This window comes from Muscardinus avellanarius (genome assembly GCF_963383645.1).
Source record: "Muscardinus avellanarius genome assembly, chromosome: 11".
Lineage (NCBI taxonomy): Eukaryota > Metazoa > Chordata > Mammalia > Rodentia > Gliridae > Muscardinus > Muscardinus avellanarius.
In genome coordinates this window covers 72,460,626-72,480,309 of record NC_137797.1, presented here as the reverse complement: position 1 = coordinate 72,480,309, position 19,684 = coordinate 72,460,626, and the positions used below count along the sequence as shown (strand labels likewise).

General features: G+C 41.7%; 1 protein-coding gene across 3 annotated transcripts in view; it reads right to left on the bottom strand.

Annotated features, from left to right (window-relative positions):
* Window positions 1–11,796: 11,796 nt before the first annotated feature.
* Window positions 11,797–19,684, bottom strand: part of KANSL2 (KAT8 regulatory NSL complex subunit 2) — a gene marked incomplete at its 3' end in the record, with an annotated part of 33,109 nt that continues 25,221 nt past the window's right edge. For 2 of the 3 annotated variants that reach the window (XM_080705176.1, XM_080705177.1), the window contains exons 8-9: window positions 13,671–13,778; window positions 11,797–11,928 (exon numbers count right to left, since the gene is read on the bottom strand). In XM_080705176.1, the coding sequence (XP_080561302.1) occupies window positions 11,797–11,928; window positions 13,671–13,778 (240 nt within the window). Of the gene's footprint in view, window positions 11,929–13,658; window positions 13,779–19,684 lie in introns of all 3 variants that reach the window. The other variant, XM_080705175.1, reaches the window with a different exon arrangement.

Genomic DNA, 19,684 nt, shown 5'->3' with positions numbered 1-19,684 from the left:
GGCTGTGAACCTGTGATCCTGTGATCCTCCTCACTCAGCCTCCCAAGTACTGGGATGACAAGCATGTGCCACCATACCTGGCTGAGTATTGGATTTTTAATTTATAAGACCTGTTTTAATAAAAGGTTAATACACAAATGTCAGTGGACTTGGCTGTAAATGTCTGTCCCTCTGTAGTTTTCCTCTGTACCTGCCTTAGAGGGAACTAGCCACACCACTAGATGGCAGTAAAGTTTTTACAGGATTTATTTGTTGCTCTATTTTGCATGTGGCGTGTGTGTGTGTGTGTGTTTGTGTGTGTGTGTGTGTGTATCACTCACTGGGACTTGAATACAGCAGCATTCTACCTTCTACCTTCTAGTCCTATTTTATTTTTATTTTGAAACAGGATCTCACTAGATTAATTAATGAGAGTCTCACTATTTGCTGAAACTATTCTTAAACCTATGATCCAGCCAGGCGTGATGGCGCACGCTTGCAATCCCCATGCTTGGGAGGCTGAGACAGGAGGATCACACAGGTTCAAAGCCAGCCTCAGCTACTGAGTGAGGCTTTCAGCAACTTAGTGAGACCCTATTTCCAAATAAAATATAAAATAGAGCTGGGAGTATAACCCGGAGGTAGAAAGCCTCTGGGTTCCACCTCCAGTACCAAAAAAAAAAAAAACTATGATCCTCCTGCCTCAGCCTCCCAAGTACTGGAATTACAGGCATGCACCACCACATGCCAGTGGGGCTGACACAGGAAGATGGTGGAGTCAGGGTCCCATTTTCCAGACTGGATGGCTGTCATCTGGGAGACATACTGTGGTGGCAGGTCTATTTTTTTCTGAGCAATTTAAAAAATGGGCAGTAATTGGGCTTTAACTGGTTGCTGCCTCCAATTTCCTGAATGACCAGTAGAGTCCTACCTTTTAGAGGCTATGTTCTGGGAGATAGGATCTCACAGCCATAGGGTGGAGGAGGGTCCTGAACCAACTAGAGCTAATTGTCAATGTCAGGGAAATGGTCAGAACGTTATGAGCTGCCTGTGACTTGGCCCCAAATACATGTTGGGCATTGCCTAAATCTAAGAGTCCTTTTAAAATCCAAGCTTTTCAAAAGGTTGACCATTTTATCTCACACAGTACACAACCTTTCTGGGGTTTAGTTTGGGTCCACAATCACCTATATAAGCTTTTTTTTTTTTTTCTTTAAGTTCCTGGTCATGAGGCCTAAGGGAGTGGGCTTACTCTGTTTCCCTTCCATTTCTACCTAAAGAGTCTGCACTAGTGCCAGGATACCTAAGACAGATAACAGGCAACATTCACCTGTCAATGCCCAGCCACCCTCCTTAGAGAAGTATTTCAGCTGCCCCTTGGAGAAGGCAAGATGGTATAAACTCTGACTCTGGTCAGACCAAAGACATTTTTAGGATCCTTGCTAGACTGCCACTTAGTCGTTACAGGATAGCCTTAGATCCAGGGAGCAGACTCAACATTCGCTTCGGCCTGTGGGATACAAACCAGCCTGACCTCATGCCCATCTCATTCACACACTCACACTCACCATTCACACGCAAACCCAAATCCAGAACTGAATTCTGGTTTCATGTCCCTCCAACACTACTGGGAATTTCCTGAAAGAGGGTGATCAGTCCCCTCTTCCACTAAATCAATAGCAGAAACTAACTGCTGACTGAGCCCTGGGGCAGCCTACCATGATTCAGATGTCAGATTTTAGCGCTGGATGGATAATGACCTGTTCCTTCTCCAGCCTATGGCTGTTAACACAAGTCGATCACCTCCAGAAGAAGCCTCTCACACAGTGGCAAAAAGGCCTCCAGTGCACTCAGTGGACCATTTGCAACAGGGAAGGCCAACTCCCAAGATACAGATAGGAGAGGCAAAACAACCTAGGTCCTATCTCTGGAACCAGATCAACCTGAAAATGCCTCCTGGCTAGCTTGACAAAATGTTGTAGGAAAACTATGTCCCCATAGTCAATAGACAGAGACTGTGATTAGAAGCAGATTTCTTTATTCAAAATGAAGGCTCAGAAAGCAAAACTTCAGGTCTAACTCCTGATCACTGAACATATTTGCTGGGCTCTTTCTTTCTTTCTTTCTTTCTTTCTTTCTTTCTTTCTTTCTTTCTTTCTTTTGTGTGGTACTGGGGATGGAACCTAGGAGCATTCTACCTCTGAGCTATACCCCCAGCCCTATTTTTTATTCTATTTTGAAACAGGGTCTCACTGAGTTGCAAAGGTCTCACTAAGTAGCTGAGGCTTTCCACAAACCGCAATCCTCCCATTTCAACCTCCCAAATGCTGGGATTACATGCATGTGCCACCATCCTGGCTCCATATATCCTTTTATACATTTGATCATCTAATGTTGGGAGAGTGAGAAATGTGTGTCAAGATGACAGAAGCAGACCAAGCAATTAATAATTATATTAATCATTATATTGTTTTTGGTTTTGTTGTTGTTGTTTTGTGGTACTGGAGACAGAACCCAGGGGCATTCTACCTCTGAGATATACTCTCAACCCTATTTTTTATTCTTTATTTTGAAACAGGTTCTCACTGAGTTACAAAGGGCCTAAGTAGCTGAGGCTGTCCACAAATACGATCCTCCTGTCTCAGACTCCCAAATGCTGGGATTACAAGCATATGCCACCACACCTGGCTTCATTATATTGTTTTTATCACTGCTTTGTTTATATTTGAGAGCCTGTGCTGAGCTGCATAGGATGACTCTGCTTTTGTCTGATTTGAGAGACTATACTGTCTTATCTTCCAAACTACCTGCTTGTTAATATCCGAGGGGGTACTGTGAAGATATATCCTTTTTTCTTTTAACAAAACACACTTTAAGGACAATGCCAGGGGTCCTTCCTCAACAGCTTTAGGCTCCACAAGGTTAGAGATCCTGGTCCCAAAGAGATGCACACTCTTGCCAGGGGACCTAATTATGAGCTACAGCTGCCACTGAGGCACTTAAATTCCTTGTGCTCAGGAACTAGAAGGAAAGGAGCATCATCTTGACAGGACAATTGGTTAGCAAGAAGAAGTAGGGCTTCTTTAATACAACAGAAGTAAAATTAACCCAGGTAATTCACTGGGGTGCTGCATTAAATTTTCTACTGCTGTCACAAGCAATGACCACAAACTTGGTGGCTTCAAGTAACAACTGTATTACCTTATAGTCCTATAGGTCAGAAGTCAGAAAGACTTCAAGTACCACATCAAGTTGCATTTTTTTTAAATTTTATTTTATTGGTGCACTGTATTCATACATCATAGTGGGATACAAACTTTTGTAGACATACATGCACACTCAAGTTGCATTTCTTGATTCACTTGCGGAAGATGGCGACCGAGAAAAGCAGCGTTTACGAGTCCCGCTAACAATCGATCTCTATTGCCACAAAACAGCGCTTTTCATAGCCAGAAAACACGATCAGCAGAGAAATAAAAACTGTAAATACAAGGGACAGAGAAAAAGAAGACTAGAAGAACAACCAGAGACCAGAAAAGAAACCAGCCTGCATTGAGGCAGCAGAGCCACACCGGCGCCATCTTCACTCGCAGTACCAGTCTCCAGAGAAGAAAAGGACTCAAAACGGAGCTCAAAACCAGAAAAGAAATACGTCAGCCTCATGGCCGAGGGCACAACAGCAGCGCTATATTGCCAGCAGTGGCAGTGAGTTCACTGTGCCCATGACAGCTCCAGATCAGCGCAAACAACAACAGACCAGTCTCCAGAGAAAAAAGGTAAACAAGGGGCTGAAGTGAGCAGCTGTGGATCATCCAGGTGTAATTCAGCAGTTTTTTCAGCGCAAAGAACATCTAAAACTCCCAGTAGCCAAGCTCATGACGCCCTCAAGGGACTCAGAACGGAGCTCAAAACCAGAAAAGAAATATGTCAACCTCAAGGCTGAGGGCATGGCAACAGCACCATATTGCCAGCAGCAGCAGTGAGTTCACCATGCCCGCAACAGCCCCATATCAGGGCACTCAATAACCGTAAGTGAAATTGAGGCCCCTAAAGGAGAAATCCCAGTACTGTACCCCCAGGGACTTGCGCAGCTTTGACAATTTCCCTGGGTCTGAGATTTTGCATGCCAACCCAGTGAAGGAGTAGCGGTAGAAGAGATACTACATCCTAGTCACAGCTCCCCATGGGAAAACACCTACCCTGGCACCCCCATGGTCTCACGCAGCCTCAGTTAACTCCCTGGGTCTGAGACTTTGTGATACAAACCAGTAAAAGAGTAGTGGCGACTGAGATTACCACAGACTCAAGATCCAGAGCACCCTAAGTAAAATCGTAGTGACCGAGGGAAGAACCCAGAGGGGCATAAACTTCTAAAATCGTGGGAAAGAGGAATAACAATGGAGCAATGAATGCCCGAAACCCCATAACATCAGAACCTGATAACACAGAAATTCAGAGATCTACAGAAGATCAAGTCAGGAATATAACTGTAGAAATTATACAGGGGCCAGGGATGGTGGCGCATGCTTGTAATTCCCACGCTTGGGAGGTGGAGACAGGAGGATCACGCAGGTTCGAAGCCAGCCATGCTGGCTTAAGAGACCCTGTTTCCAAATAAAAATATAAAATAGGTCTGGGCGTGTAGCCCGGAGGTAGAAGGGCGTCCAGGAACCCCAGTATGGCAAAATAAAAAGACCAAAAAATCTATGGCAGGGGGTGTAGCTCGGAGGTCAAATGCCACTGGGTTCCATTCCCAAACCCACAAGAAAAAAAAGAAAAGAAACAATACAGGACCTTTGAAAAGAATTTAGAGAGAATTTAAAAGAAATAAAGGATGCAATCATTGAAGTAAAGGCCTCAATTCAGAGTATAAACAATTGATTAGACCACATGGAGAACAGAATCTTGCTCCTAGAAGATGATCACTCCAAAAAAAAACTCATAGTTTATAATTTAGAAAAAAAAAATACGACAGCAGGAATTTGACATTGAAAAAATATGGGTCCGTTTTAAGAGAGCTAACCTAAGAATAATGGGAATAGAGGAGGAAAAAGAAGGTGAAACCAAAGCGATCAATAATATCTTCAAGGAAGTAATAGCAGAAAATTTTCCAAACATAGAGCAAGAGGTCAATACACAGGTCCAGGAAACTTATAGAACTCCCTTTCATCAGGATCAAAGAAGAGGTTCCCCATGCCACATAATTGTCAAAATGACCAATATGGAAGCCAAGGAGAGAATCTTAAAACCAGCACTAGAGAAAATACTCAAAGACATTAACTACAAAGAAGAAATAGATAATACACGCCAGAACCAAGAAACAAGATTTCCCACCCAACACACAACTAAGCAAAGAAGAATAAACAGTATCTCAAACAGAAATAAAATCTTAACATGTTAGGAATTAAAAATTATCTCTCTATAATCACAATGTAAATGGCCTCAACTCCCCAATAAAAAGACATAAAGTGGCAAAATGGATTAAAAACCAGAATCCATCCATCTGCTGCTTACAAGAAACACACCTTACAAGTAAAGATAGGAACAAACTCAAGGTAAAGGGCTGGAGCAAGGAAATCCATGATAACGGAACTCAAAGGCAAGCAGGAATAGCAACTATGATATCAGACAAGTGTGACTTCAAACCCAAACTTATTAGAAGAGACAAAGCAGGTCATATTTTATTGGTAAAAGGAATAATCCAGCAAGAGGAAATAACAATAACCAGCATCTATGCCCCAAACATAGGGGCAGCTACTTTCATAAATCAAACTCTTTGTGACATGAAGTCACACATTAATCCCAATACAATAATACTGAGAGACTTCGACACACCTCTCACAACACTAGACCGATCTTCCAGACAAAGGGTCAGTAAAGATGCCTCAGAACTAAAGAACACCATTAATCAAATGGACCTGTTGGACACATAGAATATTTCACCCAACTACAGCAGAGTTTACATTTTTCTCAGCTGCTCACGGAAACTTCTCCAAAATAGATCACATCCTGGGACACAAAATGAGCATTAGCAAATTCAAAAAATGTTACATACTTCCCTGTGTCATTTCAGACCATAATGGAATGAAACTAGAAATCAACTATAAGAAGACCCAGAGAAACAACAGAAACATGTGGAGACTGAATACCACACTTCTGCATGAAGAATGGGTCATAGAAGATGTAAGTGGTGAAATCAAGAAATTTCTAAAAATAAATGAAAATAAAGATACAACATATCAAAACCCCTAAGACACTTCGAAGGCAGTATTAAGAGTAAAATTTATAGCACTGAGTGTTCACATAAGAAAAACAGAAAATCTTCAAATAAATAACCTAACGACACAACTCAAAGCCCTTCAAAAGCAGGAACAATCGAACCCCAAAGCCAGTAAAAGACAGGAAATTATTAAATTTATAGCAGAAATTAATGAAATAGAGAATAAAAACAATACAGAAAATCAACAAAACCAAAAGCTGGTTTCTTGAAAAAATTAACAAGATAGATAAACCACTAACCAATCTAAAAAATAGAGAGAATCAACCCAAATTATGAAGATAAGAGATGAAAAAGGAGACATTACTACTGACAGTGTAGTAATCCAGAGGATTATCAGAAACTACTTTGAAAACTATACTCCAACAAAATGGAAAATCAAGGAAATTGACAACTTCCTAAATAAACACAACCTTCCTAAACTGAGTCAAGAAGATTTAGAACACTTAAACCAACCAATAACAATCAAATAGATTGAAATAGCAATAAAGAGCTTACCATCAAAGAAAAGCCCAGGACCAGATGGCTTCCCAAGTGAATTCTATAAAACCTTTATAGAAGAGCTAACCCCATTACTCCTCAAAGTATTTTGTGAAATAGAAAAAACCGGGACTCTCCCAAATACATTCTGAAGCCAACATCACACTAATACCCAAACCAAATAAAGACAGTTCAAGGAAGGAAAACTACAGGCCTATATCTCTGATGAACTTGGATGCAAACTATTAAACAAAATACTAACAACACGTATTCAAAACCACATAAAGAAATTTGTACACCATGACCAGGTAGGGTTCATCCCAGGGATGCAAGGCTGGTTCAACATATGAAAATCAATCCATGTAATTCATCATATAAACAGAATCAAAGACAAAAATCACATGATCATTTCAATAGAGGCTGAAAAAGCATTTGATAAAATCCAACATCCACTTATGATAAAAATACTACAGAGAATTGGAATAGAAGGTGTTGGGGCGTGTGCATACAGCACCTAAAGAGATGTAGCCTCCCTCAGCCTGAGCGGCCTGCAGGCTAAGGCAAAGCTTTAGATAAAGTTTAAGAACTTCCACAGTAAAATGATTCAGCAGAAAAGGGGCTAAGATGGCGCCTGGAGGAAGTTACAAAGGCGTGGTTTCCCCATTCATTATGGGTGGGGAGACTGAGCAGTTGTTCCCTTTTTACCTTTAATGGAGCTTCCACACACATGAATGGCTTGTGTACTGGCCTGGGATTGGCTGCGAGCTACATGCTGGTGATCTTTATCCCGATAGGCTAGGCTATTTCCTCATTGGAAATTCCCCTTGTGGTTTTGTGCTACATATATATGTTACCTGAAGAAGAATAAATGAGCTCCTGCTTGACTCGGCTCCCGGCTCTGTGTGTGTTGCTGTTGTTCGGGGCCATCGGCACTCAACCTTCCTGCTCCGCCCCACCGCTGACGGGCTGGACCCATCAAGAAGGAACATATCTCAACATCATTAAGGCAATCTATAATAAGCCCACTGCCAACATCATATTAAATGAGAAAAAACTTCAAGAATTCCCCCTAAAAACAGGAACGAGACAAGGATGTCCGTTATCACCACTTCAATATAGTACTAGAGATTCTAGCCAGAGCAATAAGGCAAGAAAAGGAAATCAAAGAAGTACAAATAGAAAAAGAAGAACTCAAACTTTCACTATTTGCAGATATAATCCCGTATTTGAGAGGCTGAAACAAGAGGATTGCAGGTTCAAGGCCAGCCTCAGCAAATTGGTGAGAGCCTTAGCAACTTAGCAAACAAAACAAACAAAAAAAAGGCTGCTAAGCTAAAGACCCATAGGCTCAATCCCCATTACCAAAAGGAAAAAAGAAAAAGTACTAGGCCATTTCTTCTAACCAGGTAACTTGTTTAAGGACTCCGTCAGCAGGATCAAGGCTCTTCCTACCTAGTCTTCCTGTGCCTAAGAGCCAAGACCTTGGAGAAGGATAGCTGTATGTAGCCTTCCCAAAGCTCACATATAGCTGGATTAGCAAATATGTATAGTCGTCAGCATTTCTAGGGTTCTTAAATTCCCTGGCCTCTCCTGCAGAAAGTGCTCATGAGCCTGTTAACTGTCATCTATGCTGCCGGCCAATAGATGATTTTTAAAACAAGCAGCATAATGCCGGGCGTGGTGGCACACACTTGTAATCCCTGCACTTGGGAGGCTGAGACAGGAGGATAACGCAGGTTTGAAGCTAGCCTCAGCTACTTAGTGAGGCTCTCAGCAACTTAAGTGAGACCCTGTTTCCAAATAAAATATAAAATGGGTCTGGGAGTATAGCCCGGAGGCAGAAAGCCTCTGGGTTCCTCCTCCAGTACCACCAAAAATAAATAAATAAATAAAACAAGCAGCATATATTCAATCTCTAATCCTGTTGTAGGAACAGTCACATTCTTGTTGATAGCTGTAAGAAAAGTAATGTTTGGCCTTGCAAGGACAAAATAAAAAATACTAGACTGGGCAATCAAAAATGAAAAAGAAAGCTGAACATGGTGACACGCTTGTAACCCCAGCACTTGGAAGAATGAGACAGGAGGATCGTGCATGTTCAAAGCCAGCCTCAGCTACTTAGGGCCTCTGCAACTTAGACCCTGTTTCTGAGTAAAAAATATGTAAAATAGGCCTGGGAAGATAGCCCGAAGGTAGAAAGCCCCTGGGTTCCCTCCCAAGTACCACCAAAAAAAAAAAAAAAAAAGGAGCTATAAACTGGAGTATTACTGTAAGACCTATTAAGATATGGCCTCAGTTTATCTGATGGACCTTTTGAGACCCATGAGTTGCTTTTGACCATTCTCTAGATGAAAATATTTGAAGATGCTTTTACAAACGTATAAATCCTCTGTGCTCCTCACAGAAAAAGTAGTAGTAACCTTGGTTTGACCTTCTTATCAATGCATTATTTCCTAGTACAGGTAACTCACCCCTAAAATGAACACCTATTGTACAGGCCGGGTATGGTGGTGCACACTTGTAATCCCCGCGCTTGGGAGACGGAGACAGGAGGATTGCGCAGGTTCGAAGCCAGCCGTGCAGGCCTAAGAGACCGTTTCAAAAATATAAAATAGGTCTGGGAGTGTAGCCTGGAGGTAGAAGGGCTTCCAGGAACCCCAGTACCACCAAAAAAAAAGAGAGACAGGAGGATGGCACAGCTTCGAAGCCAGCCTTGCTGGCTTAAGAGACCCTGTTTCCAAATAAAATATAAAATAGGCCTAGGAGTGTAACCCGGAGGTAAAAGGGTTCCATCCCCAGTACACCAAAAAAAAAAAAAAAAAAAAGATCCTGATAGCCAGGCATGATGGCACACATAACTGTAATCCCAGTTTTTTAAGAGCCTAAGGCAGGAGGATCCCAGGTTTAAGATCACCCTCAGCAACTTAGCAAGACCCTCAAACTAGCAAGATCTTGTTTTGAAACAATAAATTACGAGGGTTGGTGGAGCCAGGCATGGCGGTGCATGCTTGCAATCCTAGCATTTTGGAAGCTGAGATAGGATTGCAGTTCATGAACAGCTTCAGCTACTTTAGTGAGGTCCTTTGTAATTCAGTGAGACCCTGTTTCAAATAAAGAATAAAACAGGGCTGGAGTATAGCTTGGAGGTAGAATGCCCCTGGGTTCCATCCCCAGCACCACAAAAAAGAGAGAGTTGGGAATATAGTTTGGAGGCAGAATGCCTCTAGGTTCTAGAAAATTAAAAAAATTCTGCAAGGCAAGGGATGTAGTTCAGTAACAGGGTACTCGGCTTACATGTATGAAGCACTAAAAATAACCTTGTGCTTCTCAGTGACCAAGTATCAGGCCCAATTTCTCTGGATGCTTTCTGTGTATTTTTAGCGCTAAAATTTTGAGATGACAACCAGGCACTAATTTGTAAGAAAGAAATGAGTGGGGAGTTGAAGAACTTGAGTGAATGATGAAAAGAAGGAAGACATTTTTGACTGGGTGTTTTGTGGTATTGGTGACTGAACCCAGGAGTACTCTACCACTGAGATACATCTACAGTACATTTTTATTTTTGGTACTGGGGGTTGAACTTAGGGGTATTTTCCTCCAAGCTAAATCCTCAGATCTATTTTTAATTTTGAAACAGGGTCTAAGTTGCTACAGCTGGCTTTATACCTGTAATCCTCCTGCCTACACCTCACAAGTACTAGAACTTGTGTGTCTGTGTAAATGGGGACTGAACCTCCAAGCTATATCCTCAGCCCTATTTTTTGTTCTTTATTTTGAAACAGGATCTCACTAAGTTGCAGAGGGCCTCACAAGTTGTTGAGGCTGGCCATGAACCTGTGATCCTCCTCTTTTAACCTCTCAAGTACTGGGATTACAACATGCACCACCATACTTTTTTTGGGGGGTGGGAACTGGGGGTGGAACCCAGAGGCTTTCTACCTCCAGGCTATGCTCCCAGACCTATTTTATATTTTATTTGGAAACAGGGTCTCCCTAAGTTGCTGAGAGCCTCACTCAGTAGCTGAGGCTGGCTTCGAACCTGTGCAATCCTCCTGTCTCAGCCTCCCAAGCGCGGGGATTATAAGCTTGCGCCACCATACTTTTATTTTTTGAGACAGTTTCATTAAATTGACCAGTCTGGCCTTGAACTTGTAATCCTGTCTTAGCCTCCCAAGTAGATGAGATTATAGTTGTGCCCGATGGCTCATGGCTGATCTCCTTGGCTTAAAAAGTTCTACCCCCTTTTCCTTTACTTCTTCCCATTTTTACTTTATCCCTAAAACCAAAAATGAGGTACTGAAAATGTATTTTCTGGGTTAAAACTACAACTGTCTCCATATTCTTTTTGCACTAGACAGCTCCCTGAAACCCATAAAATAAGACAAACACTCTTAGATACATGTGTTGAATGTAGGCAACTGTTTTATATATTTTCATTAACATTTTAACATTTAATAGAAACTATATACAATAAATTTTTACTGTATTTTACATTTACATAGATAGTCACCACAGAAATTTACACTGGTTAGAAGCAAGATGAATAGTTATTGAGGGCCCAGTCCTGAGGGCTACTTTCTCAGAGAATAGTGACTTGAGAAAGGGGTTCAGACTGATCAATTAAGTGAGGGTGAGGAAAAGTTAAATACAATGTAGGCCTTTAGATAAAGATAACCGGACATTGGGTCCACCAATATCTCAAGGACACTATAAACATAGTCCCCACCTAATCACCTATGAGAATTCCTATCCAGGACATAGGAAATCTCATTACAAGGATCTCTTTCTTATCAAGGCACAGTCTGAAACGTTCATTCAATCCGAGAGAGGGATTACCTTTCTCTCTTTTCTATACCCAGAATGGGAAGAAAACCACAACTTTGGAACACTCTTGGCCCATTCTCCTCAAATTTGGTGTTACTTGACTACAGCACTCGATTATCCAGAAGAAAACAAAGTGATCAGAGTTATCCCCGTTTAGTAAGAGATGATCAGAGATATTTGTTTGAAGAATGAGAAATTCAAATGTATCAAAGTCAAATAGTTCTTCAAATAAACTGTCAACTGACAGAAGTAGGTTCTGGTTTCCCATTTGCAGTAGCCAATCCACTTTGAGGCAATGGTGTACAGGCTTTCTCAGAATTTCGAGATCCGTGGGATCTACATCCATCTCCAGCCATCTGCATCTGGCCCTATTAAAAAAAATAAATTTCGTTTAAAAATTCATTCAGCTGGGCGTGGTGGCAAATGCTTGTAATCCCCGCACTTGGGAATCTGAGACCGGAGGATCGCATAGGTTTGAAGCCAGCCTCAGCTACTCAGTGAAGCTCACAGCAACTTAGTGAGACCCTGTTTCTAAATAAAATATAAAATAGGTCTGGGAGTATGCCTGGAGGTAGAAAGCCTCTGGGTTCCACCCCTAGTACCAAAAAAAAAAAAAAAAAAAAAAAAAACCAATGTGTTCTGAACCCTGAAATCTGATTATGAATGCCTGTTTATGATATAAACAAAGTAACTCAGCTGGGTATGGTGTCATACACTTGTAATCCCAGTACCCAGGAGGCCGAGACAGGAAGATTGCATAGGTTTGATGCCAGCCTGGGTTACTTAGTGAGGCTATCAGCAAATTAATGAGACCCTGTTTCCAAATAAAATATAAAAAATAGGACTATGGGTGTAGCCTGGAGGTAGAAAACCCCTGGGTTCCATTCCCAGTACCACAATAAATAAATAAATCAGCTGCTCTTCCCAATAGGTAGCTATCCCTATTCCGTCCTTAAGAGTCCAGAATCATTACTTATAGTATCCCTGAGGCTCTCTCAATGGGACAGAGAACCAGAACCATGGGTTGTTTCTTCCAAATGACACAGCCATTCTCTACTGAAGTCCCAGAACAGCCAACAGATCATAGGAAGATAGTCCTTTAGGCCTCTGTTTGAAACCAACAGATAAAGTATTACTGCAGGTCTTCAGTCAGGGCCACTGCTACGCCACTCTCAAAGAAGCCAAATCACATGACTGGTCTTTATTCTACAATGAGAACAATTCCAGTGATGGCTCTTCCTTAAAAGGTACAATTCACCAGAGATTCCTCATCTCAACCTTTCAGTTAAGTAAATTTATATCCTATCCTAATATGAGGATTATGGATAAGGAGATGTTCTAAGATCCTTCTGGAGAAGTGCAGCAAGAAAGGCATTCAGAGTTGGGTGTGGTGGCACACGCTTGTAATCCCAGCATTCGGGAGGCTGAGACTAGAGGGTACACAGACAGTCTTAGCTACTTAGTGAGGCCCTCTGCAACTCAGTGAGACCCGGTTTCAAAATAAAGAATAAATAATAGGGCAGGGGGTATAGCTCGGAGGTCAAATGCCCTTGGGCAGACCTGCAAAAAAAAAAAGGATTCAGGAGCAGAAAACGGCTTGCCTTTTTGCTTGATTTTTGCAGTGCTAGAGACTGAACTCCGGGCCTCATGAATTCTGAATGCTCTACACTGAATACAGCCCCAGCCCACAAAAGGACATTTTTTAAAAGTACTTTCTTAGCCGGGCGTGGTGGCGCACACTTGTAATCCCCGCGCTTGGGAGGCTGAGACAGGAGGATCACGTAGGTTCGAAGCCAGCCTCAGCTACTTAGTGAGGCTTTCAGCAACTTAAGTGAGACTCTGTTTCCAAATAAAATATAAAATAGGTCTGGGAGTATAGCCCGGAGGTAGAAAGCCTCTGGGTTCCACCTCCAGTACCACCAAAAAAAAAAAAAGTACTTTCTTCATATGTGCTTTCTTTCACTGAACAAAAGCCACCTGGGGCATCTTTATACTCTACTTGTGATGATACACATATTCCCTGTAGTACACATTAGCAAGCAGGAAACACTGCCTGACCAGGTCACTATATATATAACTGGGATTGTTCTTCACTTGCCAAAATATCCACTGGGCCTTCAGCAATTTCTTTGACTGAATGATCTTCAAGGCCAAGTGAAGGATCAAAAAGCAAGGGTGAAGGAGGGCACTGCATACCATCACCCACAACATCCAAGTCCTAGAAGAGAGAAAAAATACTATCAGCAATATGAAGGGAACCATTAAGTAAAGTCGGCATATTTTTTAGCAAACCTCAGTGCAGTTCTCAGATCCCTTGCTCAACCCTTACCTACCAAAATATTTAACTGACAAGATCTCAAAGCACCAAGAACTTTTTCCTGCTGCTGATTACAAAGCATAGACAAGTGGCTTTAAAAAGAAAATTCTTAAAAAAATTCATAGAAAGTAGAACAGTTAATTACCAAGGTCCACAGAAATGGGGGATCAAAGAGTTACTGCTTTTTTTTTTTTTTTTTTGGTGGTACTGGGGTTCCTGGAAGCCCTTGTACCTCCGGGCTACACTCCAAGACCTATTTTTTACATTTTCATTTTGGAAACAGGGTCTCCTAAGCCAGCGCGCACGGCTGGCTTCGAACCGGCGCGATCCTCCTGTCTCTGCCTCCCAAGCGCGGGGATTACAAGCGTGCGCCACCACGCCCGGCAAAGAGTTACTGTTTAACAGGTATGATTTATGCCTAAGCTGATAGAAAAGTTCTAGAAAAGGACAGGAGTAATGGTTGTACAACACACTGAATGTTCTTAATGCCACTTAATTATATATACTTAAAAAGTTAAAATACTAAATTTTGTTACACATATTTTTTCATAAGCAATTTTTTTTTTTTTTTAGGTAATCTGGGATTTAACCCAGGGGCATTCTACCTCCAAGCTTACCCCTAGAACTATTTTTTATTTATTTATTTATTTATTTATTTATTTATTTATTTGTGGGTCTGGGATAGAACCCAGGGGCATTCAACTTCCAAGCTATACCCCAGCCCTGTTTGTCTGTCTGTCTGTCTGTCTTTTTTTGCAGGTCTGAGGATGAAATCCAGGGGCATTTGACCTATTTAATTTTTGAAATAGTGTCTTGCTAGATTGATGAGTGTCTCACTACTTGCTGAGGCTGTCCTCAGACCTACATTGCGGGATTACAGGTATGTGACAACACACCTGGCTAGCCTCTATGTTTTTAATGATTGTACCATCACACATGGCTTAGTTTAAGAATTTATAGTCCAGCCGGGCGTGGTGGCACATGCTTGTAATCCCAGCATTCAGGAGGCTGAAACAGGAGGATCGCACAGGTTCAAAGCCAGCCTCAGCTACTTAGTGAGGCTCTCAGCAACTTAGTGAGACCCTGTTTCCAAATAAAATATAAAATGGGTTTAGGAGTATAGCCCGGAGGTAGAAAGCCTCTGAGTTCCACCCCCAGTACCACCACCGAAAAAAAAAAAAAAAAAAAGAATTTATAGTCCTACTTTTTGGGTGTGCTAATCACAAAGCATGAAATTTACATCTTTACAATTAGGAAGGAAAGAATGTAATTACAAACTCTACTAGACTTAAAATTGTTCATCCGAAGCAGAAAAACAGAGAAAAACATGCAGTAGTTTCACCTAACATCCACTTAAAATTAGTGGAAGCTTCTATACTACCCACAGAAACCAGAGTCCCCACATTGAAGCCGAGTTCTGCTGTTTGCAGTCCTTTACTATATATGCCTTTACTATAGCTTGGGGGGAGAAGGGCCTCTACCTCTGAGCCACACCCCAGCTCTATCTTATTTTTTATTTGGAAGCAGGGTTTAATTAAATTGATAAAAGCCTTACTGGGTTGCTGAGGCTGGCCTTGAACCTACAATCCTGTCTTACTCTTTCAAGTGCTGGGATCCTAGGTGCGCACCACCACACCTGACTATTAGCTTAGAATTAAAGGAACCATTTAAACAATGAAGCAGAAAGTTCCAAAGTCTCAAGATAACAATGGAATAGAAAAGCTTTCAAAAGAAAAGAGGTATAGGAAATGGTTTTCTTACATATACAGTGTTGTCTTTTACAAATTAAAACCAGGAAAAGGAACCTAAGATAAGTGACAACAGTAGCATGATGGAATAGGAAGCTCTACCTACAGTTACACCACATTAACATCATTCACGGCTTTCTCTGAAAATCAGAGAACCAGTCAAGTGGGAAAGAGTGCTTCTCTGGGCAACTTAAACATCTACATGGAAGAATGAACAGAAAAAACAGACACACTTAGAAGGAATCTGGCTCTGGGCACTGCACCATAAACTGGAAAAGGAATTGCCAACATACAGCTTCTCTCTGTGAGAAGAGGACATGGATCTTAGCCTTAACTCCAAGGTTCCACATCAGTTGTTAACTCGCCAGCTACAGAAGAGGGGATTAGACACACTAGTGTTCTTAGATTACAGGAAAAGCAGTACCCCAAGCACCTCCAAGGACTTCATTCACCAGGATCATTAAAGAGAAGGGGCTTAAGACCCAACCTCATTTCTCCCTTACATCAGACACCCAACTTTACAGCTAGGTTTAGGAATTGCATCCTCTGGAAGCAGAGGGGACCAGCATACGTGTCTTACTAGACCACAGAGAAATAAATGGGGGAAAAGAGGTGGTTTTATACAGGCATGTGAACACTTCCAGGAGCTTCTCCACTACAAGAGCAATGAAGAGAGGGGGTTTAAGAAACACCACGCATTTCTCATGGGAAGAGACTTGTATGGTCATCAAGTCCCCAACAACAACTTTTTTTTGGCGATACTGGGAATGGAACCTTGGGGGCATTCTATCTCTGAACCACACCCCTAGCCCTATTTTTTATTCTTTATTTTGAAACAGGGTCTCATTGAGTTGCAAAGGGTCTCACTAAGTAGCTGAGGCTGTCTGCAAACTGGGATCCTCCTGTCTCAGCCTCCCAAATGCTGGGATTACAAGCGTGCACCACCACACCTAGCTAACAACTACCTTTTGAAAGATTCCATTCTAAACTTCTCAGCTCTGTGATCAGAAAAACCAGGCATATTCAAGTTTCCATAGGCCACAAAACAATGAAGTGGTTTTAAATAATGGAAGAATGGGACTAGTGTAGGAACATAAAACTCCATTCACAGTAGCACCAAGGGGGAAAAAAGTAAAATTTTTGATTTTGTTGGAAATTGACCTGTATTAAATAAATACAAATTTTAATAATTTTTTTTGCAGCACTAGGGATGGATCCCAGGGACATTCTACTCCAAGCTATACCCCCAGCCCTATTTATTTTTTATTTTGAAAAGGGTCTCACTGAGTTGCAGAGGTCCTAAGTAGCTGAGGCTGTTCATGAACCTGTGATCCTCTTGTGTAACACCATGCCTAGCTGTTAATAACTAATTTTTTTTTTTTTTTTTTTTTTGGTGGTACTGGGGTTCCTGGAAGCCCTTCTACCTCCGGGCTACACTCTCAGACCTAATTTATATTTTTGAAACAGGGTCTCTTACTCTAGGGCAGCTGGCTTCGAACCTGCGCGATCCTCCTGTCTCCACCGCCCAAGCGCAGGGATTACAAGCGTGCGCCACTACGCCTGGCAAATAACTAAATATTTTTAACCAGATGTGGTGGTGCACACTTATAACCCCAGTATTTAGGAGGTTGAGACAAAAGGAACATAGGTTTGCAGCAAGCCTCAGCAACTTAGTGAGACTCTACATTAAAAAAAAAAAAAAAAAGGAAATAGGGCTGGCAGTGTAACTTGGAAGTAGAATGCTCCTGAGTTCATTCTCTAATACCATAAAATAAAAAAAAAAATTATAGCCCAGCATAAGAGTACCTGTCTGCAGTCTTAGTATTCAGGAGGTTGAGGCAGGATAATCCCTTGTGCCCCAAGAGTTCAAAATCAATCTGGGCAATGTAACAAGACACTGTGGGTTTTTTTTTTTTTGTTTTTCTTTTTGTTGTTTTTTGCAGGTCTGAGGATGGAACCCAGGGGCATTCGACCTCCAAAATACACCCCCTGCCCTATTTTTCTTTAATTTGAAACAGGGTCTCACTAAGTTGCGGAGGGCCTTACTAAGTAGCTGAGGCTGTTTGCAAACCATGATCCTTGTCTCAGCCTCCTGAATGCTGGGACTACAAGCATGAGCCACCACGCTAGGATTAAAAAGACAATCTTTAAACCTGCAATCTTGTTCCAGCCTACTACTGGAAGTACAGGTGTGCACCACTGGGCACGGCTTTCTGTCTTGTCATGTCCCCTAAACTGGTCCCAAACCTCTTAGCTCAAGCTATCCTCCTCTTCCAGCCCCCAAAATGGCTGGAACTACGGTCACAGGCCATGGCACCTAGCTATAATCAGTTTATTTTTTGGTACTGATGATTGAACCCGGGGGCATTCCACCTCCAAGATACACTTTCAGCCTCTTTTATTTTCAAACAGGTTTTTAGGCTGGCCTAAAAACTGTGATCTCCTATCTCAGCCTCCTAATTAGCCACCATGTCGTTTTTTGGGAGAAAGAGGCACTGGGGGTTGAATCCAGGAGCATTCACTTCCAAGCTACACCCCCAGTCCTATTTTTTAATCTTATTTTGAAATAGGGTCTCACTAGTTTGAGGAGGATCTTACTACTTGCAGAGACTGTCCTCAAACCCATGATCCTCCTGTTTCAGCCTCCCTCGTACTGGAAGCCAAGTGTATAGTCCTTTTTTGGAGGACATAACCTAAAAATTAAAATTTTTACTACAGGGCCAAAACAAGTTTATACTGTTAAAAGCTGATTTCTGCCGGGTGTGGGGGGCGCACGCTTGTAATCTCCGCGCTTGGGAGGCTGAGACAGGAGGATCGCACAGGTTCGATGGCTTAAGGACCCGGTTTCAAAAAAATTAAAAAAATTAAAAATAAAATTAAAAAAAGTTGATTTCTACAGATATCAGAGATAATTCAAGATTTTAGAGAAGCACTTGTCTTGTGGACAGGTATCAAATCCCTAGGCTACACAAAATTAACAATCATCTTGCCTTTCCAACTTCCCTTACTTTATAACTTTGCTATCACTCCCTCAAGAGGGAAAAAAATACTGCCAGTAAAAGTCTGTAAGTGGTTTCAGAAGTGTCGATACAGACACTGGACAACTTTGACTTTTTCATCCAAATGGAATTAATAGTTGAAAAAATTAGCTCACTCCCAAGAACATACAAAAGGAATTGAACTATAACTACACAAAACCTTATATATTAATGTTCATAACACATAACATTCTTTTTTTTTTTTTGGTGGTGGTACTGGAGGTAGAACCCAGAGGCTTTCTACCTCCGGGCTATACTCCCAGACTCATTTTATATTTTATTTGGAAACAGGGTCTCACTTAAGTTGCTGAGAGCCTCACTAAGTAGCTGAGGCTGGCTTCGAACCTGCGTGATCCTCTTGTCTCAGCACAGGGATTATAAGCATGTGCCATCACGCCTGGCAATAATACATAACATTCTTTAAGGAATATTACATAATATGAAATATCACTTAACTATAAAGTCAGCAACTTAGTGAAGCCCTCCACAATTTAGTGTGACCCCATGTCAAAATAAAAAATAAAGAGCTGGGAGTGGTAGTGCATGCTTGTAATCCCCACACTTGGGAGGCTGAGACAGCACAGGTTCGAAGCCAGCCTCAGCTACTGAGTGAGGCTCTCAGCAACTTAGTGAGACCCTGTTTCCATATAAAGTATAAAATAGGTCTGGGAGTACAGCCCAGAGGTAGAAAAGCCCCTGTGTTCTACCCCCAGTACCACAAAAAAATAAAATTAAGAATAAATAAAAAATAAACACAGAACTGGGGGTATGGCTCGGAGGTAGAAGTCCCCTTGGTTAAATTCTCAGTACCACCCCCCCCAAAAAAAATGACTAGTACCACAAAAATAAATAAAAATAAAGTACGGGACTTCCGGGAAGATGGCGACCGAGAAAAGCGGGGCTTAAGAGCCCCGCTAACAACAAATCTCCATTACCACAAAATCAGCACCTTTCATAGCCAGAAAACACCATCACCAGTGAAACAAAAAATCACCAGGCTCCAGAGAGAAAGCGGACTGAG